Source organism: Tetrao urogallus, assembly GCF_951394365.1.
Source record: "Tetrao urogallus genome assembly, chromosome: 1".
Classification (NCBI taxonomy): Eukaryota; Metazoa; Chordata; class Aves; order Galliformes; family Phasianidae; genus Tetrao; species Tetrao urogallus.
This window is the reverse complement of record NC_136813.1, coordinates 52,290,207-52,314,844: the sequence shown is the minus strand read 5'-3', so window position 1 is coordinate 52,314,844 and position 24,638 is coordinate 52,290,207. Positions and strand designations below refer to the sequence as shown.

Genomic DNA, 24,638 nt, shown 5'->3' with positions numbered 1-24,638 from the left:
GCCAATTTGATTTCCTCACTGGGAACTATTCAATCTGCCAAATAGAATAAAATAGATTTTGAGTCAAAGGGAAAGACGGGCTGAGGCTGATGCCCATTAGTTAGACAATCAGATAAGGTACAGGAGATCCAAGTCCTCTTTCTAAATTAGTCATTTCTTTCTTAATCTTCCCCTTAATTTTAAGGAAGAGAAGCATTATTGATCTCCTGTGCTCTTTTTATGTCAGATAAAACTCTATAATCATAATTCTTCTTTGTCTTTTCTTCTCTATCTCTTCAAGGTAAGTTTGATATTCCTGTGCTGGATGCCTCAGAATGTCCCTGCCAAATCTGGAGCTCAGCTCTTAATGGTGCTCCGTTGCCTCCGACCTCTTCGAATATTCAAATTGGTTCCTCAGATGAGGAAAGTTGTACGAGAGCTGTTTAGTGGCTTTAAGGAAATCTTTTTGGTATGTATAGGTTATTTTTCTTGTTAAAAATCAAATATAGGAGTAAGAAGATGCCATTTTTCTGTATTGTTTGTGGTAATTTTCTCCACTGCTGTATGTTTACTTCTCACACTAGCTGCAGATGACCACAGAGCAATTCAAAAATCAGGAATATAACTAGCTCATTTTCATTTATGCTAAATAACACTGCTGTAATCATCCTTTTTTCAATGCTACTGGTTGTTGTTTTTTTCAGCAATATTACTTTTTTTTCAGTCTATATTTGGCCACAATTACATAAAAAAAAGACTACTGAATGAAAATCTATCCTTTATTCAGTGTTTTGATTGAGGAAAAATGGTGAAAATTAGGATATGGCAGCTCTTCAAGAAAAGAAGGCAAACTGATTTCTGAACTGAAAGTCTCTGTCTCCAAATTTTTTGAAAGGCAAGCAGAAACAATACAGCTGCTGGATCTCAAGACTATTGCTGTCATTGCTGTTTTTAAAACAATCCAAATAATAATCAATATGCATTTATAGTAATAGTAATAATAATAACAGAGTCTGTGATTGCCTGTTCAGAATAAAATCCATTGTCTTGGGACCCAACTTTCCCTGACTGATATGTGTCAGTCTGAAAAGCAGACACTTTATTCCAGAACAGAGTGCTGTGTTGTTATAAAGAGATAAGCTCCCAAATATTTGCAATCAGTTAGTAGTAGAGCAAGGACAAAAAGCAGGTGATGTATCCTCTTAAAAACATTTGCGTCATTATTTGCTCATGCATGACATTATTGTAACTATCCTGGAACTAACTAACTAACAATTACTTACTCGGATTAATTAGTAAAGCCTGATTCAGCAAAGCAAAAGATGCACATATTTTAAGTACTTGAAGATTTCTCTATAAAGCAAATGGAAATTCTTCTGTGTGCAGAATTTAGCTAGATTGTACTCAGTGCAAGAAAGCTTTGATCCTTATCTACAATTCTTAGATGTTATATTAATAATGTTAATCACACAACACCTGGTTACTGGATAAGAACTTAAAGTAACATCTTGAAAGCCTTATCTGAAGGCTTGTGCAATGAAATGATCCTCTCTGCATTGCGCAGAAGGATCTGACCCCCTTTCTCAAGTCTAATTTCATCTTTACAGGTTTCTATTCTTTTGCTGACATTAATGCTTGTTTTTGCAAGCTTTGGAGTGCAGCTATTTGCTGGAAAACTGGCTAAATGCAACGATCCTCACATAATCTCTAGGGTAAGAACTGCATTCCTTCTTCAAAATAACAGTATGCTCTGCCATTTCAGCCTGCCAGGGAAAGCAAGTGGGGCAATCAGAACTTTCATATGAGTGATGGAGATCTCGGGCACTTTCGTTTTCCAATGCAGGTTAAGACTGGGAAAGGTATTAAAGGAATAAGGCGATGAGGGTAAGATAGGGTTTTCACATCAAAAAGGAAAGCAATTCCAGATATAGGGGATGTCTGAAAAAGCTCTGAAATTCATTCAAATACCCTACATCACATGGAATTATCCATGATGCCTTTGCATTCCTAAGGTGAAATATCATCATCACTTAAAGAATTCAGTGGCCTTTAGTAAAGAGGTGAAAGGCTAGATAATTTTGCAACATGATGAGCACTCTCAATCCTGGGAGAAGGAAGGTGTTTTTTGTGTTTGGGTTTTTTTTATTATTATTATTCCTAGCCTGCATTTTATTTTGGGTAAAGAACCATGTCTATGAACTCTAGACCTGACAACTCGTAATTTCCTATTATGGCAAGTGCATTCTTTATACTGGCATTCTAGGCTCTTGCACAGACCATTATTTAATCTCAAGATGTGGTTTCTTTTACTATAGGAAGATTGTCATGGCATCTTCAGAATAAATGTAAGTGTTTCCAAAAATCTCAATTTAAAGCTAAGACCCGGAGAAAAAAAGCCTGGATTTTGGGTGCCACGAGTCTGGTGAGTTGCTACACTTTGACCTGTCTTTCTTCAAACACTCAGTTGTTGATGTGGAATATGTCTCCACTCTCATGACATTATACTGCTGGTGGAGGGGTCTTAGTATATGTAAGTAATACTAAGTGCAGGTAAGAATTCTGGTATATTTAGTAATAAGTCAGGCATACAAAATTTTACCAGTGTTAGCCTGATGTTCTATTTGTAAAACAGAAAGAAAGAAAAAAAATGGTTAGTGAATCCAGGATTTTGACATATGATTACTGGTTTGAAGCAAGACTGTAACTTCAGTGTAGTTGGTGATGCTATTAAGACACACTGGAAGCTATTACTTAATAACAGAGCCTATGATTTAATAGGAAAACCTGTGAATAAAAATAAGTAGAAATCAACATGCCTATAAATAGTCACTAAAACTAGTGAACAAATCATACTTAAAACCTCTTCTATGGCCCTCAGCTACACCATCTACCAACTACCTCCTCTGTTCCCTGTAGGAAATGCATGCGGTCTATCTGGCAGAGTAGTGCAGTAATAATTATTTAAGAGCTAATAATATATTTATTATTAATATTCTGATTAAGTATTTTAATATTTTTTAACACCTGAACAGGCAAAAAAACCCTCTTTAATTGTTTATATTTTAAGTTGGTTGACATTTTGCAAAATCAGCTAAACACCAACAACTATTTTAATTGACTGTATGTGTGGGCAAAGAAAATACCAGCAGTGACAGATTCAGAGACATCCTACTAACAAAATAATATGCTGTGATTCAGGCAGTGAAACTCTGACATCTGTAGAAGTCTGATTCTGTTTGCTGCAGACAAATTCTTCCTCAAGTAAGCAAATTCATTCTACTTTAGCTTGATCCAGAAATAAGCAAAAAATGTCTTCATCAGCATAACTGTAAACTTTGGGGAATATTTTGTTATTGTAGAAATATATTTTACCTCGAGGACATTTGTGCCACCTGTTTAGCTCTGCTTGGCCAAATTTTCATGAGATTAACAACACGTAAGAGCCACAGTAAATGAGAATAAGATACATAAAAACAAGTATGAAGCAGCATCTGAGAGCAATATTTTTCACTGACCGTTCAGATTTTCAGAATGACCCACCACTCATCAGTTCTTCTGGAGTCCAACTATTTCCCTGTATAAATTGTTGAAGATTAGTTAGGTCTCAGACTGCAGAGACCTAGCTCAAAGAATGTACTTTTAACATTCAGCTGGAATCTCAAATAATAGAAGAAATCAGAATATATGATATGGGAAAGCCAAGATGTGATTTCCTCTCATTAAGTTTTGCTTTACACCTTGGGATAATAAAATAATGAATAATATTTGCTAAGTGATCTCATTGATTTAAAAGTCTGATTCATTTATATGGCTTTGAGCTTGATCTTCTCCAGGTAAGTTTATGAGAATGTGACCAACGACATCAGATGCTTTTTTTCATGACTGTTGTATTTTGCTTCATTAACAAAAAGACACAGCAACATGTTATAGATTAATTATTTTAATTACTGTGAATCAGATTATGAATACAGAAACTAAACATAGATGGCGATCAAGAAAAACAAAGCAATCCATATTTATTGCTGTAGCTCTTGTTCTCTTATTTCTTGAGACAACTTTATATATTTCAGAGACTGTCTTTTGCACCAACTTCACAAGATATTTAAATGTTAGACTCTAAAGAATAAGGATAGCAAATAGAACGGCCTCATGACTGGAGCTTGCACCTATTTGTATTTTCATTTCAGGGCAAATCCTCGGAATTTTAATTTTGATAATGTGGGAAATGCAATGCTGGCACTATTTGAAGTGCTTTCATTAAAAGGATGGGTAGAAGTCAGAGATGTTATTATTCATCGCGTTGGGCCGGTAAGGAAACACAGCAGAATCTTTGAATTTTGCAACACATACTTAGATTTGTTTTAACAATTAATCATATTTTCCTTCTGTGCAGATCCATGGAATCTATATTCATGTGTTTGTATTCCTTGGCTGCATGATTGGACTGACTCTTTTCGTTGGAGTTGTCATTGCTAATTTCAATGAAAACAAGGTACTGAGTGAGGTGGTTTATCATGTATGGAACTGGCTCTGTAGTGCGTACCAAATGTGTTATTACACTGTTATTACATCTGGTGTTGTAAGACTGCCTTTATGACAAGCTTAGCGGTCTTACTTTCTGCAATCTTGCAAGTATGTCCTCAGGCATACCTGATCCATACTTGCTGCAAAACTCATGCCTGAGATGATAGCAGTCTCTTACACACTCATCCAAAAGTCTCTAGTGTAGGCATGTTGAGAGTTGAAGACTGAACCTAAATTACACAGTATTTACAAATGTTCCAGAGCCTGCTGTTTCAATTTGGTGTTGGTAAACATGCAGTGGCTGGTAAAAAGGCATGCAATGCTTGTATGTGTTACAACTAGGCTGAGGGATCTGGAAGATTGTTTAGTCTGAAAAAGAGGAGGATCAAGAGAGATCTTATCACTCTCCACAGTGACCTGAAAGGATGCTGTTGCGAGGTGAGGGTCAGCCTCTTCTCCCATGTAGCTAGTGATAGCATGAGAGGGAATGGCCTCAAGTTGTGTGAGAGGTGGTTCAGGTTTGAAAAAATTTCTTCTCTGAAAGGGTGGTCAGGTACTGGAATGGGTTGCTCAGGAGGGTTGTTGAGTCACTATCTGTGGAAGTGTTCAAGAAACATTTAGATGTTGTACTAAGAGATACGGTTTGGTGTGGAAAATATTGGTGGTAGGTGGACAGTTGGACTGGATGATCTTGGAGGTCTTTTCCAACCTTGGTGATTCTGTGACTCTATGTGAACTGTAGGAGCCTCTGCCCTAAAGATGATGGACTGGGAGAACTACAAGGGCCTCTGATCTGGGTCATATCATGGCTACTGTACTTCATAGTCCCTCTGTTGCACAGCCCGATGCATCTCTTGCTGCAACTCCCGAGTGTCATGTGTTCAGATGTGATTTACTCAAATTTCTGATGGTTTTGAACTAAAGTCAAAATGCAAGTACAACTGCTCCAGCAGTAGCCCCACTGCTGGAGCCCCATTCACAGACCCAGCTGTACTTTATTGCCTTTAGTAATGATTCAGCTGTTGGACTGGTAGTTTCTGATAAACAGATCACCTTGGCATCACCATTTATACAGTTCTACTTTTTTTTTTTTTTTGTTACCTTTTTTCTTCTTTGTAAAGAAAACTCTCCAAAAATGTAAAACAGACTCACTCATGTGGATAAACGACTTGCCTTTTTAATTTAAGCTTTTATAAATATGGTTTTAGACACAACTAATAGGCATCCCAGTATCTGCTGCTCTGTCTGTGTTATGTTTCAAAGTATCTGCTCCTAAAGTGACATCTGGGGATGCAGCTCCATAAAAAGATTATATCCACCTCAGAGGGAGCTTTACTGACCTTATTAGCAGCGCAGCCGGCTTCAGGTCCACCACCAATACAGGACAACCATGTGTCCAGGCAAAAGAGCTGTAACAGTCAATCTGGGAAGATCTCTCTTGTGCCTGCAATTCCGTACTATTTTTGTGAAATTTTACAGTCCTCTGAAGTGATGAGAGTACAATTTTGTTTCAAGGGTCATTCTGAATGATGTTGAATTCTGCTTTGGGCTTCGCTTTTTTCTTTTTTTTCATATCATTACCATCTAACATCACCGCCTTGAAGGTGTCTCCCCACCTCTTCTAGCTCTTCTTATGTGGAGAACTCCTGTAGATTCGCAGTATACTGTTATTTTATTTCAATTATACTCCAAACAGTAGAGCTGTGGAGAGCTGCAGCAGGTTCCTAGAGGGCTTGCTCCCTGAGAAACTCCAGCAGCACTGATGAGCCACAGGAATTTCTGCAGCAAAGTCCAGTCAAAATCGACCACTCTTTAAAACAGTGCTTCCTGGCATATGATGTTCAGTCAAATGGAAGGCCTCCTGCAGTGCCTCACTGCCTGCTCTGGGTTGCTGCTACAAAGAGCAACAACTGTGCCTGCTGGGTTGAGTCCCAGAAACTGGCAGCTAATGCATCCAGAAATCCTCTTGAGTGCAGGTAGATACTTTGACTCCTTTCTCTAAGCAGCGTGTTATTTAAGGAGGGCTGAATATGTAACTTCATTTCAGACACCAAAGAGAATGTTGTTTACAGCATTAAACGTTCTCGCTTTTATATGACAAAAGATTTATATGCTTCTCTTTGCTTGTTAAGGGGACAGCTTTACTGACTGTAGATCAGAGACGATGGGAAGATCTGAAAAGCAGACTGAAGATAGCACAACCTCTTCATCTCCCACCTCGTCCGGGTATCAAAGATATTTTGATTTCATTCATGTTGAGCCCCAGTGTTCGTAATTCCCCAGGAGTCTGAGATTCAAATTAAAAATGTAATCGTGAGGCCACTAGGAGGTTGCGCATACGTTAATGTGGAAACAGGCTCCAACTACATATCTCTGCATAAGGCTATTAAAATCAACCCAAAAAAGGTTGCACTTCGATGGTTTTAGGATAAGCCTTAATGAAAAAATGAATTCTTAAATGAAATATATTTGCACTTGGCTTTTAATGATATGAATGGAATGTATTAACCTGACAGCAGCTGAATGGTGTGCTAGCCCTACAAGTACCAAAGCCTTCATGCAACACTGGTGTTGGGTATTTGAAATTATATTTTCAGAAGCCCTATTTGATATGGGAAATTGTAGCAGAAAATTAGAAATGTATTTCAAAACTGGTCAAGGATTATGTTGCCACTAATGAACATGGAAAATAAGTCAAGAAATGGAGAAAAATACTGCTGTGAATTTTAACTCTCTTCCTCTACCTTGTACTTTTTCAGATAATGATGGCTTTAGAGCTAAGATGTATGATATAACTCAACATCCATTTTTTAAGAGAACTATCGCTGTACTTGTTCTGGCCCAGTCTGTGTTGTTATCAGTTAAGGTAATTGTGTTTCTTTAAGCATTTTATTATATTCTTACAGCGTGTGTTGCACATTTCCCAACACCAATTAACGATCAGTTGAGCCATTACTGTGATCAATATAGTGAAACATGATTGCTAGGTACAGTTGGCATAGGTCACAGTAGATTAATTGTAATTTGTGGAGCTGAGTCAATTTCTGCCTTTTTGTGGTCTGCTCTACTAATTTTAATTTCTAGTTAAGCTGTAAATCCATGAGAGGAGAATACATCACAACCTATTCCTATCTGAATATATATTAAAGTGAAATCTATTCATTAATAAATATTTTAATAAAAGTAACCACTGAATAGACATTTATTTCTGCTTAACATCTACTCTTCTGTGAGCGGATTTTGTTTGCATTTCAGTGGGATGCTGCAGATCCAGTGACTGTTCCTTTAGCAACAATGTCTGTTGTTTTCACCTTCATTTTTGTCCTTGAGGTAAAGTAATATATTTTATAAGTTCTTGAGATTAAGAACAGTATGTATATATTCTGTTTTGGCTTTAGGAATGCTGTCTTGTTCTTCACTGGTTTTTATTTCAATACATGCACACTTGGGATTCTTCACATTGCTTGCCTTGAAACACATATTGTAGAAGTAAACTTTTCATTTATTGCAGTCATACAGCTCTTCTATCTTGAGCCTGAGGCCTTTTGTATATACACATTCAACTCTGATCATTTCAGCTTGTATTTTTGGTGAACCCAGTGAAAGCTTTTATTTTTATTGGTTTTAGAACATCTCAAATTCATTCTGTACAACATAATACCTGTCTGATAGAGTTCTTGTTTGATTTTATCTTGCCCAGACTTTTGATGCATTGTTAACCCTCACTATTCTGTAGCTGTGACATCATCATACCACTCACAGTTGTTGGTATGATTTCATTGTAATACCTTTCAATAAGCTATGTCAAATATCAGCATTGTCTGTCTTTTGTTGAATAGATTTGAATCTTGTGCGGTAAGTGAAAAATGTGTCATCACAATCAACTCTGCAACTGTAAATAACCTGTTTTTATAAGCCTGGAATCTAAGGACTTAAACGCATTTTAAACTCTGTAATTCTTTCTATTTTTTTTTTTTTTTTTTCTGTATAACAATATCCATAGTGTAGCAAAGCACATTAAACATTAAATAAGATTCTTCCTCTGTGGGTAGGTTAGTACAGAATTCTAAGTTTGTTGTTGAGTATTTTTTCTTTTCAGTCACTGCTGAATAGCTGATACTGACCACTATCATAGACAGGATAGTGAACTAGATTTCCCACCACTCTAATCCAATATGACAGTTCCTATGTTCCAGTGATAGGTTTTGCCAGCAGTGATGAATAGGCAATGAAGCGAATACCTTGTAGCAGCTGTAGATAGAATATGCCCATGTTGTTGCTTCTTTTTCCTCTACCCAGGAGAAATCAGTGTCTCTTGAGAGATTCAGCAAACATGGAAAAGTTTGATTTGTATCATACACAGACTGATTTTAATTTACCCAATAACTATGTCTTCAGAAATACTTTTTCTTTTGAACTGCCAAGGGAAAGAAATACACTTCTAGATTTTAAAAGGGACTTTGTCAGAGCCAGGACTGTCTCAACAGGCAAGCTATCACATTGTGAGTGCACTCAGGTCATGGAGTTAGAAAGCAGCTTTGTGCCCCGAATCTTCCCTAATGCAGCAAAGTGATGTTATGGGGTCTGCTGTGCATACTGCATTGTCTGTTACCATGATGGACTTAATACTTGAGGAAGACCAGGCCTTTCTGCCTTCTTAATGGCCCCATGTCCAGTGTAAGGAGTCCTGATTCTGGCCTAAACCTTTGTGTATGTGGTATAGAAGAATAGGAAAAACTTAAGAGATCTCACTTTTGTTGCAGAACTGATGATCACAGAGTAAAGTGATATGTGATTTTTTTATTTGCATGCAGTGGTATTCAGGTCAAGATTATAAACACCTGAATGTAGGTGAGGTGGGTGTTCTGTCTGTGACTCTAATCAGGTGAGATGTGGAGTGATGGGCATCAACAAGAGTTGCTCTGTATGTTAGCTGACCTCCTCTTACCTCCCTGAGCTGCTACAGCAGAGTAAGGATGTTTGGAGGTGATGTGTTGTCTTTGCCAACCCCACACAGCTATTTCTGATATGCCAGGGCACCTCAGCTAACTGGAGAGAGGTGAGGCAAGACACTCTTAGGTACTACTTCAAATGATAGTTAGAGGTTGAGAGGCTCTATTCTTTACTCTGTAATCAGGCTTCAGAAACTATTCTACTGAAGAAAACTAATTGGAAAATCAGGTTTTTCCTATAACCTATTGTCCCTTTATATACAGTTTGTTTTGCAGAAGTTTAAAGAATACTGCAAAGTGGCAGCATTGCAAGCTGGGATGGAAAAAAAAAAATAATCATGTAATGAATACCTGACAGTTTTTCCCTTTATGTAGAAACACTTCAATTGCTTTGATGTTTGATGTGAATTGAGTACAAGAAACACTCTGGCATCCCCTGTGCCTGCATCACTCCACCTCAGTGTCTGTTACTTCTGACTTTCCTATCAGCATCTATTCTTAAGCTTCATGCCTGCACTTCTGTTACCTATTTTGGAAATGTCAAGCACTTTTGCCGCAGTTTTTACTGGGAACATTGTGAAATGTACTGCCTTTACTGTTCTTAGTTTTCTTTTTTATACACTTCTGAGTACAGATGGTGCTGGGTACAGATCATTCCTTTAAGAAATGAATATTTGCAATATGGGAATGCTTTTTAATTAATTTGATATATAGGAGATGCAGAACACAACTATACTCTTGAGTTCACATATGCTTTTGTGAATTTAGCAGCTTTTATGGACAGCTATATAACATACTAATGCCTCCTTTAGCTACATATTATCAGTGTAATCATTTTTACCTTCATAATGATTAACTACAAGAAGTCTTAAACCCATTTCACCTTAGCAATTTATACATTGAACATTCTGTCTGGGATGTTCAGCTTCACTCTTTTGGTACTCCACCAGATATTTCAGAGGATAGAAGAGGTCACTATAGTAAGAAATAATAATTCTGAAATGGAAAATTTGTTTTTAATCTGTAGGTCACAATGAAGATTATTGCCATGTCACCTTCTGGCTTCTGGCAAAGCAGAAGAAATCGATATGATCTCTTAGTGACATCTCTTGGAGTTATATGGGTGATACTTCACTTTGCCTTGCTGGTGAGATTTAAAAAATGCAGTTCCAGTGCATAAACTTAATTTCATCTGTTAAGCACCAGCAGTAGAATCACTACTACACTACATCCAGATAAACTCTTGCTTGTTTAATAAATGTAAGGCTGAAATACAAATGAAACTGTATGCTGCTCTTGCAAATGGTATTCTGGGCTCCATTAGAAGAAGGGTGCCCAGCAGCAACAGGAAGGTGATTGTCCCCCTCTACTGTGCTCTTGCGAAGCCCCGTGTGAAGTACTGTGTCCAGGTCTGGAGCCCCCACTACAAAAAAGACAGAGCTGTTGGAGAGGGTCCAGAGGAGAGCCACAAAGATGATCAGGGGACTGGAGCACCTCCCCTATGAAGACAGGCTGAGGGAACTGGGCTTGTTCAGCCTGGAGAAAAGAAGGCTGTGGGGTGACCTCATTGTAGCCTTTCAGTACCGAAAGGGAGCCTACAAACAGGAGGGGAATCAACTCTTTGAAAGGGTTGATAACAGCAGGACAAGGGGAAATGGTTTTATGTTGAGGGAGGGAAGATTGCGGTTGGATGTCAGGGGGAAGTTCTTTACTCATAGTGTGGTGAGATGCTGGAACAGGCTGCTTAGAGAGGCTGTGGATGCTCCATCCCTGGAGGTGTTCAAGGCCAGGTTGGATGGGGCCCTGGGCAGCCTGGTCTAATATTAAATGGGGAGGTTGGTGGCCCTGTGTGTGGCAGGGGGTTGAAGATTCATGATCCTTGAGGTCCCTTCCAACCCTGGCCATTATGTAATTCTGTGACACAAATGAACCTTGTTTCTAAGAATAAGAAATCCTTCTCTTGGACACTGAAGTAAGAAAGTCATCTGAGTGGTATGAGGTAGGGTCTGTAAGTATGGTAGAAAATTGAAGTCTTTAGAAGGAATGTGAACGAGAAAAGGAAGTAACCTGAAAAGACTAAGAGTTCTTGCCAGCAGGAGTCTCATAAGGAGCAAGTAAGAGACAGAGCACAGTATCTATATAGGAGCAAAAGACTGAAAGAAGGCATAGGGTGAAAACTATTGAACAGTGCTATCTGTCCCAAACCCAGCAGTGATTCTAGTCTGATATTGATTAAGAAAGAAGAAATCCTTCATGGAGGAGAGGGGAAGAATTCAACCCTTCCTTCATCCAACCCCAATTTTTTTTTAATGTTTGCTGCAATGTTGGCTCCCTTATTTATGAAGGGAGGAGAAGGGATTGTTGATGCTTGTCACTAATTGCCAACTGCTGAAATCACCTCCCTGTAATGACTGGGGTTTCTCTCTTGCCCCAAGCTTCACTGGGGGAAAGCCTGTTCTGTGTGGCTGTGCTTTTGCTCTGGCATCCTCACTTTACTCCCTGCTGCTGAGATGTTATAAAGGCCTGAGGAGTTTCTTTAGGCAAGCAGCTGCCTAGACAAGTAGTCCAGGGCAACTGGGTATAATTATAGCCAATCTAATAAAGGACCGGATGTCTTTTTAGTTATACATGTGTGGACTCTGGGTCAGTGTTTTCAAAGTGGTAGAACATCTTCAGTTATTTTCGTACTACCCCACTGTTCTTATTTAAATAGTTGCTACTAGTTTGTGTATGGTGACTGCCTTATTTTCCAGGAGATCAGCATGGGATAGTTACGTATTCATGTTTCTGTTCCAGAATGCATACACATATATGATGGGGGCATGTGTAATTGTCTTCAGATTTTTCTCTATTTGTGGAAAGCATGTAAGTATAAGTTCAGAACTACAACCATTGCAATGTTCATATATAGACTAAAAGAGTAGTTGCTATTCATCTCTAATGCACGTTCTATAAGGCTCCAACTTATATGCCAAAAAGAGACCTCAAGCAGAAGTCTCTAATTTTACATGCTGTCTTTAAAATGTCAGGGTTTTTATGTACATTAGATAATAACAAAACATTGCAATTACTGGAAAAGCTGCCCTTTTTGTAAAATAAATGTGCCTCTGCAATGCTGAGCAGAATTTTATAAAATGTTCTCTAAAACTCTGAGCATATACTGTCCTACTTTCACTCTTTTCCATTTCATTGTGGTGTGATGTGCATGCTATATATTTATTTTCTGCAAAACTAGTGAAGTGGTGGAAGATCTAGTAGCCTTGTTATGATATTGCTGTATAATAGAAGTTTTGTCTTCCAGAATGCAGGTCGATGACCTGTGCCTTTAGCACTGTATCCTTTATAACAGTACAGGATTTCTCTTCAATTTTAAAAATATTGGACCGAGTTATTCTTCTGGAAGCACCAGGATGGCTACAAAGCAAGTCATTTCTAAAGTTTTTATTTATTTCATGCTGAGATTTGCTGTGATGTCATTGAGAGTAGACTAGCAGACTTAGAATAGGCAGGAAACAAGCAAGTTTTTTTTAGCAAGTGGTGACATTCTGCATTGTCTAGCTGTGGAACTTGGATTATCAAAACATTTTCTGTGAAGTCTGACATATTAAGGTAAATGTGATGAAAAGTGAAGATCGCTATAGTGGATTGCCAGGTTTAAGTACAGCAAGACAGAGGGCTTGATCAGTAAAGATAAAAAAAAGTTCTGCCATCAAACTACACAGAGCCTGTAGATCTTTGGAAATCAAATGAAAATCCTTGCTTCTCCTAATGCAGACAGACCAAGTGATTGCCTTCAAAGCTTACTGATTGATTCTGAAGCTTTTTCAAGGTTTTAACCCAGCCATTTGTGCTTTTATGTAAGGAGCTGCATCAGTCTCACCAACTTATTTGGTGCAATGCAACGCTTGAAAGTCAGCATGAGTTACCAGTTTGGCATGATTCTAAAGAAAATTGATACCTCAGTTCCATTAAAGAGAATTTTCTGTAGCATCCAAAGTGTTTAAGGATTTTACGGCAATCTAAGGTGATACCGTTACAAAGAATAAAATGTTCGATACGGCTGCATGGAAAAGTAATATATACCTATTGCCTATGTAATTTTCAGAATTACAGTATCTTCTTAAGCTCTTTGGCCAACTTGCATGAAAAATTAGCTAGTTTAATCAATCTGTTTAATCAATCATACTGATCTTAAGGAGATCCCCTTCTCTGTACATCAGCACAATTTTTTGGGTAAGCTCTAAGTAGTTTACTACAGCACCATTCATACAGTGCTAACTTTCGTACTTGCAGTGAACATCAATCCATAGTAAAGCTTATTCTGTATTGTTGTCATCTTATCCTACACAGAGTTACTTACAGATACTGTTTGAGGATGGCTTGATATTTTCAACATGTAGAAAGTACACTGAATTTCAGAGGAGGACACAAAATGTTGACTTTCAATCAGATTTATAATGTACTGTTTCACTGGCTTCTTCCATTAGCTTATGTGTCAAAATGGCAACTGCAGTGACTCACTTTTCACTCATCTCTCTGGTTTCCTGAGTGACATTGTGAATTGCTTTTTCTCTGTCCTTCCAGGTTACACTAAAAATGCTGCTCCTGACTGTGGTTGTCAGCATGTACAAGAGTTTCTTCATCATAGTGGGAATGTTCTTACTGCTTCTTTGTTACGCTTTTGCTGGAGTAGTTTTATTTGGTACGGTGAAATATGGAGAGAACATTAATAGGTACAGTACCTCATGGGGTTGTTCCTGGGAATTTCCCAATCAGTACTGCCATCAGACTTCAAGGAGAGAGCAGAGACAGGAAATAGGATCTGGCTTTGAGTCTTCTTTTTCTCTTTAATAAAATAAGGCAAGATATTCAGACCTGTGTCTGAGCTACATTTCAGTTGTTGTGTCTTAAGTCATGGGATAAATAATTCAATGAGCTCGTGCAGATAGTACTGTAACTGTTTTCAGTTCCAAATAATAGAACAGTAGAAAATGAAAATGGTTTGCCTTTTTTTTCTTGCCATAAGTTACTCCTGCGACATCAAATGATCTCTCTCTCTTTTTGTTTAAAACAGACATGCAAATTTCTCATCAGCTGGTAAGGCTATTACTGTACTCTTCAGAATAGTTACCGGAGAAGACTGGAACAAAATTATGCATGACTGCATGGTAAATACAATACTAACAGAGATAAACTAGGCAAGGAATAGGTAACATCCTTGCATCACAGTGTGTTTCTAGTACCTTAGAGAGGTACAAGGAGCAGTGCGACTGCCTTTATCTCTTCAAGAGATGCAATGTTCACTAAGTTCAGCACATGACACAAAAATTGCAGATCAAATCACAGACTAACATTGTAAAATTTCATGGGAGTAGGCTGTTCACGTGATTTTAAAATCAAAATATGCTTTCTGAATGTAAAGTGCAGTAAATCACTTTTCCACTGTTATCTCTGCTTTGATTGTGGCAAAAGGACTGCTCAAACGAACTGAAAGGTAAATGCTGGTCATAACGACCTCAGAATTTGTCCTTGAATTCTTTTATTTTGCTTAGGTAAATATCTGCCTGTGGGTTCCATTGCAATGAAAATCACATTTTTTGCTTCCTTCTTAAAATTAATGTACAGAAAAGCTTTCTGAAAGCCATATTTCAGAGCACCAATTTGTTTCTTTTCAGCGGTACAAACACACAGTGTGCCTTGTATGTGCTAGTGTTATTGACTGACTTTTTCTTCTTGGGTTTTCAAGGTTCAGCCTCCATTTTGTACGCCAGATAACAGCACCTACTGGAAAACAGACTGTGGAAATTATGCTGGTGCTCTTATGTATTTCTGTTCATTTTATGTCATCATTGCATATATCATGCTAAATTTGCTTGTTGGTAAGTGAAAATATGCAATAAAAACAAGTGTCAGTCTTACATGTAATATATTGGACTTGTTCCTGTTGTGCTGTTCAGATATGAATTTACCTTATACCTTCATAATTAAATTCATAGCATGTTAGTGATAATTCTCTGTCATTGTGTATGTTAAAACTTCAGTAGTTTGGGAACACAAATTTTTTCAACAAAGGGATATGTTATATTTGTCGAGTATAATTATATATTTATATTATATTATACATACATATATTATTTTCTGAACTTCTTTATACTCCGTTTTATATCTTTCCAGTATTGTAGGAATTCTTCTAATCAATTTTATAAAATGTTCAATTAGGCATTTAAGCACAGCTTTTTAAAAAGTAAGCACAATGAGTATGTATGTACCATGATAACATATTGCCCGTTGAAAATGCTCATCTAATCATTGGGATAAAGCTTGCACAACAATTCGCAGTTTGTTGAAATTCATTGTTGCTTACAGTTCATCAGTTAGAATGTTACTATATGCTTTATTTATGGTGTATTTTACATTTGTGGGTTTTTTTAGCTATTATCGTGGAGAATTTCTCATTGTTTTACTCAACTGAAGAAGACCAACTTTTAAGTTATAATGATCTTAGGCATTTTCAAATTATTTGGAACATGGTTGATGACAAGAGAGAGGTAAGAAACTTTAAAGTGAGCAAAGAAATCCAATAATAAATGTTTGAGTGTTGTTTTGGTTTTGTTTTTTTTCCACTGAAAAATTTTATGGGGGAAACAAAGTGTGCTGAAGAAACTCACTGAGCAATTACTGCCCAGATTCTGAAAGCTCAGTGAATGTGATCTAGCATTGTTGATGATGTATCAAATACTAACCTGTGTTCTTTACAGCAGTAAAGTGCTGATGATAGTAGACTTAGAAATAAATGTAAATATTCAGAGGATCAATGCAGTAGCATTTTGAGTCCCAGCTTCACAAGTGTCGTTCCATTATCTCCAATTCGCAGGCTCACATCCATTTTTTTTGTCTGATCTTCAGAAGTGCTTTGTTGAGATTTTGATGCTGTCTCAAATAAGTTCCTCACGAGGAAACAAATTATGGGCTGGATGGGCAGACAGCAGGATGGATTGAAATGCTGCTGAACAGCTAAGCCCAGAAGATGGTGATCAGGGGCACAAACCCTAGTTGGAGACCAGCAACAATCTGAATGATGGGCAGAGTGCATGCTTAGCAAGTTTGCTGGTGACACAAAACTCAGGGAGTGTCTGATATGCCAGAGAGTCATGCTGCCACCCAAAGAGACCTGGAGAAATGGGCTGACAGAGATCTTATTAAATGCAACAAGGGGAAATATATAGTTGTGCAACTGGGGAGAAAAAAAAAAAACAGCTGGGGAGTACCCATCTGAAAAGCACCTCTGCAGAAAAGAACTAGGGACTGCTGGCAGATATCAAGTTAAGCATGAACCAGCAATGTGCCCTAGCAGCAAAGAAGGCTGGTGGTATTCTAGGCTGCATGAGGAGTGTTATCAGCAGATCAACTGCTGAGGCCATTGGTGAGGCCACACCTGGAGTACTGCATTCAGTGTCGTGCTCAGCAGTATGAGAGATATGGATCTGCTTGAGACAGTGCAGCAAATTACAACAGAGATGACTGAGGACCTGGAGCATCTCTGCTGTGAGGAGAAGCTGAGAGGTCTGGAACTGTTCATACAGGAGAAGAGGAGGCTCAGGGATCGTCTCATCAGTGCCTATAATTACCTGAAGGGAGGTTGCACAGAGAACAGAGACAGGTTCTTCTCAGTGGTGCCCAGTGCCAGGACATGAAGCTGAGGATGCAAACTGTATCCCAGGAGGCTCCCTCTGAACACCAGGAGCAGTGCTGTGCTATGCGGATGCCGGAGCACTGGCACAGGCTGCTCAGAGGCTGTGGGGTCTCCTCCCTGCATCTCTCCAGAAGCTGCCTGACCATGGGCCTGGGCACCCTGCTCTGGGTGGTGCTGCTGGAGCAGGGGCTGGGACACAGGGATACAGAGGACATCCTGTCCAAAGATGCACATAGAAAGAAACAGTTTTACGGCTAAATGAAGTTCTGGCTGTGAAAGTGGAAATTCTAGTTCAGTTTCAGTTCTTCAAAGGCAGCATTTTGGACATATAAATCTCATTTCAGATTAATGCAAATAGGGAAACTAAGTAGCCCAAGGAATTTTGAAAAATTCTGACAAAATGAACAGCACAGATTTTCACTGTATATCAGTAAAATAACAGCAAAGAATTCCACAAGCTACAAGTAACTGAATGCATGTATTATCTGGTAATATATTCAGATTGACTTTAACAGTCCAGGATTTGACATGGAATCTTTGGAGAAATGGTGTTTCTCTCACTGATCAAATTGAACATCTCAGTTGATTGTTATATCACAATAACAATTTACCAGCTATTATGCAATTTTACCCAGGGAGTAATTCCTACCTTCCGAGTGAAATTTCTGCTGAGGCTTCTGCGTGGCAGGCTGGAGGTAGATCTTGACAAGGACAAGCTGTTGTTCAAGCACATGTGCTACGAAATGGAACGGCTCCATAATGGCGGTGATGTCACTTTCCATGATGTGCTGAGGTAGTGTGAAATTTTCTCTTAATTTGTAGAATGCACATGATGTCGTGTATTTCCCTCTAGGCTAAAAGATACTAAATAGGTTTGGGAAAAGGCAGGATTGGTAGCCACAGAGGTACTACCTCTGAGGGAATCAGCTCTAAATAATTTTAACATTTCTGTTTGAGACAGTTGTCCTAACAAGAAATCCTATGTTGTCCTTGAAACCCAAGCAAGGCAAAAACGTCCTCGCACTTGTAGGAACTAGACAGTGTATACGAAAGTAGAAATGAGAATGTTACAGACTCATAGAATTATCTAAGCTTATAAAAAAAAAAAAAAAAAAAAAAAAAATAGCCCACCAAAACTACAAATGCGTTAGTTGCTTACAGTTCAGAAAATAATCTGCATTGGATGTAGCTCATCCATTTGTTTTGAGAACAATTCTCCTCCAGAATTATTTCAATGTTTTTAAGCTTCAGATCTGAAGGCACATGCCTAAATTACGTATTTTTGCTATTAAGTCTTAATTATGAGTTTTGGTTTTCTAAACTGCATTGGATTTGCATCAACATTTTAAAAGCACAATATCTTTTTTCTTCCAGCATGCTTTCTTACAGGTCTGTTGATATTAGAAAAAGTCTTCAACTGGAAGAGCTGCTCGCCAGGGAACAACTAGAATATACAATAGAAGAGGAGGTAGCCAAACAGACCATACGCATGTGGCTGAAGAAGTGCTTAAAGAGAATCAGAGCAGTAAGTCAAGCTAAAACAGAATCTAAATGATTGCAGTAAATTGTACATTTCAGCAAAGCTAGAATTTGCTGTCACAATGCTTAATTTACTCTGGAGCCATGATGATATTTATGTGAAAAAGAATGTAGCTGTTGCTAACTCAGCAAAAAATTATGCCTACAGCTCAATTCACAGAATTACAAAAATAACCATCTTTTGAAGTCAAAAGCTGTCTTCCTGCCAAAAATTTATCTATCTCTTCAATAGAGCAGAAAGATGTATGTGCAAAGTCCGAAGTCAAAGGAATGAGGAAAAAAAACAATGTAATTTGATGAAACCTCCTCGGCTTAATCCTTCATCTAAATATAGTTTTATTATTTCCTTGCCTCTGCTGGCACGAGATACCATGAATAAGATACCAGTAGATGACTCTTCAAATGGAATCTGTCTCGAGATACATAATTTGAATGAGCCACGACAGTAACTGTATACAAATGAGCAATCTGTATATGCAAATCTTGTCTACAGACCATGGCACATGGTAGCTGTGTCTGTGCTGGTAGATTGAGTAGGGCCAGATCATTGTGTCAGGACTGGCAACGGACCACCCATACTGGTTGTATGTTCCTTGGCACAGTTTTGGCACTTGTATCCTCCTGCTCTCCCAGACCACTGTTACAAGACTACCCTCCAAGCACAATTCAGGGCAAGCAGAGCAGAAACTGCAGTAACTTTAAAGCTGTCTTTTGTAGGAGAAGGAGAGTCTGGCCACAGCACACAAGTCTTGGCCTGTCTCTTGGCTTCAGCTCTGCAGGAAATCTCTGTCTGTTTAATTCTCTTGTATAGACCAAGCTCATGCTTCTGTATTCTGTTTATGCAGCACTCCTGATTGTCAGAAATATTTTTGCCTTTGTTCTGCATAGCTTCAATATTTGCTGATCAAGTTTTGCCTTGGATGAAATGTATGTTAAATACTTCCAGGAATGTTGAATTGCCCTTTGCAGTTATTCTCCTCTTTTATTCGTTAGAAAATATCATCTTTATATAAAAGGTCTAAATGTAGCTGTTTTGATCTGTGATTTTTCATTTGCTGTGAGGCAAACTGAGTCCATGTTTTGATGCATATTTTTTTTCTATTATTTGTATAAAGTTTACTTCTTGTAAGCTTGTGCATCTAGGTTCTCTCTAGAGACCTATGATTATGAGATCTGGCCTTTTCTGTTTGCAAATTTATAAAATCTTAACTGGATGATATGAGTGTAATATGAGTTCAAGGTGAAACATGAGTGTTCAAGGCATATCCAGATTGATAGTTACATTTTGGTTCCATCTCTATAACAGTAATGACAGTAAATTTAATCTCAGCTCTCAATTCTGGGTTTGTTCAACTCAGTTGTTCATTTCATTATGATATTGAATTACACTGTGTTAAATATGCTGTTCATTCCACTCTCGTAATATGGTTCAGATCATTTCACATTATATGAACCTTTTATAAAGTGAATATAATTATGGAATTTAAGATATATTTTCTAATTCTCTTGTTAGTCTCTAAAGAGGAAGTCTGTGAAAACTACCCAGGAAAGCAAAACCCTTCCTAAAGGCTGTTTAGTTTAATTTAAAAGCAAATTAGATTGTATGATCATAATGGCAGTGGTTTTGTTTTTCTATGTGTATTGTAAGTCTATACTCAGTCCCAAGGTTTCCACTGCTGTTTTATTCATTCTTATTGGAAGCCTGTTCCAAAGTCCATGAAAGCAATCTGAATTTTTTCATTGCCTTCATGTAAATCTTAGTGAATCTCTACCTTGTTTCTTCATTGGGAGAAATGTTAACAATTAAATTCAAAACTTCAGATATTTTCAAACTCTAGGTTATTATGAGCAACTCATTTTCCACTTAATGTGTTTTGTAAATTTTATCCTTCAAGTATTGCATAAAGGCCAGACATATGCTGGAAGTCACTTTATTTAAATGATGGCCATCTGATACATGAAGCTTTATTGATGCACCTGGAATCCACATCTGGCACTCAATATTTGGTTAAATATTTAAAAGTTTGAGTGGAAAAAAATAAGAACACTGACATACGCCAATGAGAACATTATTTTTGTCACATATTGTACCTTGATAGAAACAACAGCAATCGTGCAGCATTATTCATAGTCTACGAGAGAGTCAACAGCAGGAGTTGAGCCGATTTCTGAATCCTCCCAGCATTGAGACAACGCAGCCAAGTGAAGATATGAATGCTATTAATCAAGACAACAGTGCACAGCCGGAGGTATGTTAACCAGGAGACCATCAGCTTCTCAGAGCAAATTAAAAAACAAAGACAAAAAACCACCATGTTTCTTATTTGTTCTTTTTTAAACATTATTTTCAGTGGAAAAATTGAAGGCAATATTTTACTTTGCTCTGGTCTTTGCTTTCAGGTGTAAAGACAAGATAGCCTAAGGCAGGAATTCCCTGGCTTAGCTGTCTTGCTAGCACTGTAAAGGGCTAACTTACAGCACCAACTTTCAGCTTTAGTGTGAATTTTCTATAGGTTCAGGAACTTGAATTTTTCCTGTTATGCATTCTGTAATTGTTTACACTGGGAATGAGCATTTGGCATAGTGGGTCCTATGAGTAGGAGCCTGAGCTTTCCAAGGTAAGAAATGAAGAAAGTACTACAAAGGGTTTCTATTGTGGAAGTCTGAAAGCTACATTATATGTTTTAGTGTGACTGCATAATGGAATTGAGTCCAAGTGGTCTTTTCTTTTTTCTTTGTCCTTTTAGTTGTAGACTGTTGGGGCAGCAGAAAATGAAAACCTTGCTGCCTTACCTTTTGCTAGTATTTGTATGCAAAGCTTGGAAATGGAATAGAAAGGCTAGATAACCCTTATTGGAATTACCCCCTTGCAGTGGGGATCATTAAGAGATTCTTTTTTTTTCCTCCATTCAGACAAGTAGCCAGCAACAACTCCTTAGCCCAACGCTTTCTGACAGAGGGGGCTATCGACAAGACTCTGCAGATGCTGGGAAACCTCAGTGGAAAATTCGACCGCGGTGTTTGCCATCATGTGAGTGAAAAATGTGTATCAGTAGAGTTCCCTAAACTCTAAAACATTGCTGTAGAATAACAAGACTGTGACAAAGTATGTTAGAGAGTGTTAGAGATGCAAACACACAATTGAGCAAAACTAGAAGCTTCATAATTCACTGTCCTACCTCCTGTCTGCAGATTGCATCCACATCAGAGTTTTTTGACCCTCAAGTGTGCTGAAATACAGCTCTCTCTCCTTCCTTCCAATTCAAAAAGCTTGGAAGATGTTTCCAAATATGGTCATTTGCAGGATTTCTTGGTTTTTGGTTGTTTGGTTTTTTTTATTTTTCATACACTATGTTAGAGTCTTTGAACTGAGGTCTGTCATGTTTCATATGTTTGCCATATGTTTGGAACACAAAGAGTTAAAGAGGAAACACGTTAAGAAAGGATCATCAAGCTGCAGCCAACTGGGTATGTTTTCCAAGTGTAAATGAGGAGTTTAGGGTGTTCACTTCCTTAGTTCTTATCGTGGCCACAGGAATCTTGAATGTTCCGTGGTGACAGCCTCAGAAAAGTAGAGGTATGTCCATGCACAGTACAGACCAGTATGTGGTAAGTATCCAACAAATATCATGAATGTCATCATTGAGCTCAACTGTGTTTCTCTTACACTTACACATGTATTTTTGTGTTCCATAAACCATGTTGGTACTTTGCACTGGCTTCTACCCCTATGCCATTGTCAAATATCACTTTCTAGGGGTAGAAATACTCTTTTCCCTCCGTTTTTCTGGCTCTTACCCCTTTCACAATTTTGTTAGCATGTCAGCTCATGTAAGTACTACTTAAACCGTTTAGTTCACAGTTAAGCAGGTAAGAAATGACTTATCATGCCAGTTACCCCAACAGAAGGAAGTCAAGCCTTGCTCAGCTAAGCTGCTCCGCCAGCAGAGGATTGGGAGCAGGGTGAGCAGCTGGAGTATTTTAAAGCTACCCTACTCCAGTTAGTTCTGTATACCTGAATTCCAAGCAAAAATGTTCAAGAATCAAAACTAATATAGAGCTTTCTATTTAATTTCATAGCCCCCAAACCAAGAAGCCATCCTGGGTCTTCAGTCAACCTGCGCTCTGGTGGATGTTTAACAGTGAAATCTATTGGATGCAAAATGAATCCCATGTCTGATGCTGCTTCCTGTGGATCTGAAGTCAAGAAATGGTGGACAAGACAATTAACTGTGGAGAGTGATGAAAGTGGGGAGGACCTTCTTGACATCTGAAAGAGACTTAAGTCATATTGGAACAACACCCACTTCAAGTACAATCTAATTTTCTATGTTTAGAATCAAACACGCTGTAAGTGATGTATGATTTATTTAAAATCATTATCATAACATTTTTCAAATGCTTATCCTACTGCTGTATGAAACATAGCACATTCTTATACAAATTAAATTCATCTCTATAGGTATTAACTGTATTTTAGGAAACCTATATACAATAGCAGTACCAATAAAGCCAGAGAGACTGTATTGCCTTTAGCAGAGACAGGACTTTGTGTTCTGTAGGTATATAATGAAAATGCATTTTGATATACGCATATCTGTTTTTCTTCAACCTATGCTGTGCTTTAAAATGGCAACACTTTACAATACAGGGGTAATGTATTTCTTCTTTCTGTGTTTTCCTTCAGTTCTTATTTATTAAGAGTTCTTTAGAAGAATTTTGTTATTCACAAATGACCTGAAGAGGTCAGCACTGACTTCATGTTCAAGGGAAGTATTTTTACAAAGTACAGATTCTGAATTACAAATCTAAGCTTTTTTCTGGACATTTTTTAAAAATATGCAAGATACAGGTTAACTCACTTTAAAATCAGAAGGTGAAGGATTGGATTTAAAATGTAAATATCTTTGTGTTTTTGTTAATTATGCAAAAAGCTTGATTTTCATACAGGAAAAGAAAAAAAAAGACATGAAAACTGTGCATTGAAGCATCCAGCAAAATACTTCCATATGACAAATACGGTTAATGTTTCATTTTCAGATTGTACTGGTTACATATATGTATGGCGTCATTATTCTCCTGTTAGCTGGATCCCATTTCCTTGTGTAGTCATAAGATAACTTTGTTCTTGTCTGTGCAATGAAAGTTAGCATCTTGGGGGTTCTCATTAAAGAGCAGTATTGTATGGCTTTTCAAATACAGTTCAGTTTTACCTGTATAGGTAGAAGTGAATTTTACTTACGTAGGATACTGCTCACGGTACAGCCCTGCACTGCTAAAACATGACACAATACTGTGGTTAAGTATCTTTCTCCTTTTTACCCTGATACATTACATTCTTACATGTTAGCATTATATTTTATGAATCAGCAATGATGCTAAATTACCACTGGTGAAAAAAGCAGCTGTCCTTCTTGTAAGTTTTGCTGGTGAAAGGCCAATGCTATACAGATAGGGAGGCGGAGAAACAATACGATGCCGCAAAAGCAGTGCTGCACACAGTTTGTTACATTCAGAATTTACACTGTCTGAAAAACGTGGGCTGAAAATTTGCCCTTCCCTCAGGGAAGAACTGAGAGATAGCAGATTTTATAGCTTGGCCGCTGACTGGATTTTTTAACATACCTGGGACCTTTCTGTTACCATTGTTTCCTATGGAAATGATAGGGTTGCTCTACCATGGACTGATGTGAGATCTCGTACGAGGCTCACAGCTGACATTTATCACCACTTAAAATACATATCTTTTAAAAAGCTGACAAAAGCCAGTGCTTTGTAATGTTTTCTGGCCAAAATAATAATATAGGGTGGTCAGAATGCAGAACTGTTTTCACAGATGCCTTCTCCATAAATGCAAAATTAGTTTTGGCCATAAAATGCAGTTTCCTTGGCATCTGTCAGTGTTTTGTTCTCTGTGTATTGTTTAACATTGTTTAGATTTTTTCAAAAAT

The 24,638-nt window shown here is 37.9% G+C and overlaps 1 protein-coding gene across 2 annotated transcripts in view; it reads left to right on the top strand.

The window, feature by feature from the left end:
- Positions 1-22,961, top strand: part of NALCN (sodium leak channel, non-selective) — a gene marked incomplete at its 3' end in the record, with an annotated part of 199,096 nt that extends 176,135 nt beyond the window's left edge. For both annotated transcript variants that reach the window (XM_079539962.1, XM_079539961.1), the window contains 19 exons: positions 281-448; positions 1,587-1,691; positions 2,295-2,401; positions 4,167-4,287; positions 4,373-4,471; positions 6,636-6,729; positions 7,263-7,369; positions 7,759-7,833; positions 10,483-10,602; positions 12,252-12,320; positions 14,040-14,188; positions 14,530-14,623; positions 15,202-15,334; positions 15,888-16,003; positions 17,784-17,941; positions 18,523-18,673; positions 20,787-20,936; positions 21,601-21,718; positions 22,768-22,961. In XM_079539962.1, coding sequence (XP_079396088.1) covers positions 281-448; positions 1,587-1,691; positions 2,295-2,401; positions 4,167-4,287; positions 4,373-4,471; positions 6,636-6,729; positions 7,263-7,369; positions 7,759-7,833; positions 10,483-10,602; positions 12,252-12,320; positions 14,040-14,188; positions 14,530-14,623; positions 15,202-15,334; positions 15,888-16,003; positions 17,784-17,941; positions 18,523-18,673; positions 20,787-20,936; positions 21,601-21,718; positions 22,768-22,961 — 2,328 coding nt within the window. The remainder of the gene's footprint in view (positions 1-280; positions 449-1,586; positions 1,692-2,294; positions 2,402-4,166; positions 4,288-4,372; positions 4,472-6,635; positions 6,730-7,262; positions 7,370-7,758; positions 7,834-10,482; positions 10,603-12,251; positions 12,321-14,039; positions 14,189-14,529; positions 14,624-15,201; positions 15,335-15,887; positions 16,004-17,783; positions 17,942-18,522; positions 18,674-20,786; positions 20,937-21,600; positions 21,719-22,767) is intronic.
- Positions 22,962-24,638: the final 1,677 nt, after the last annotated feature.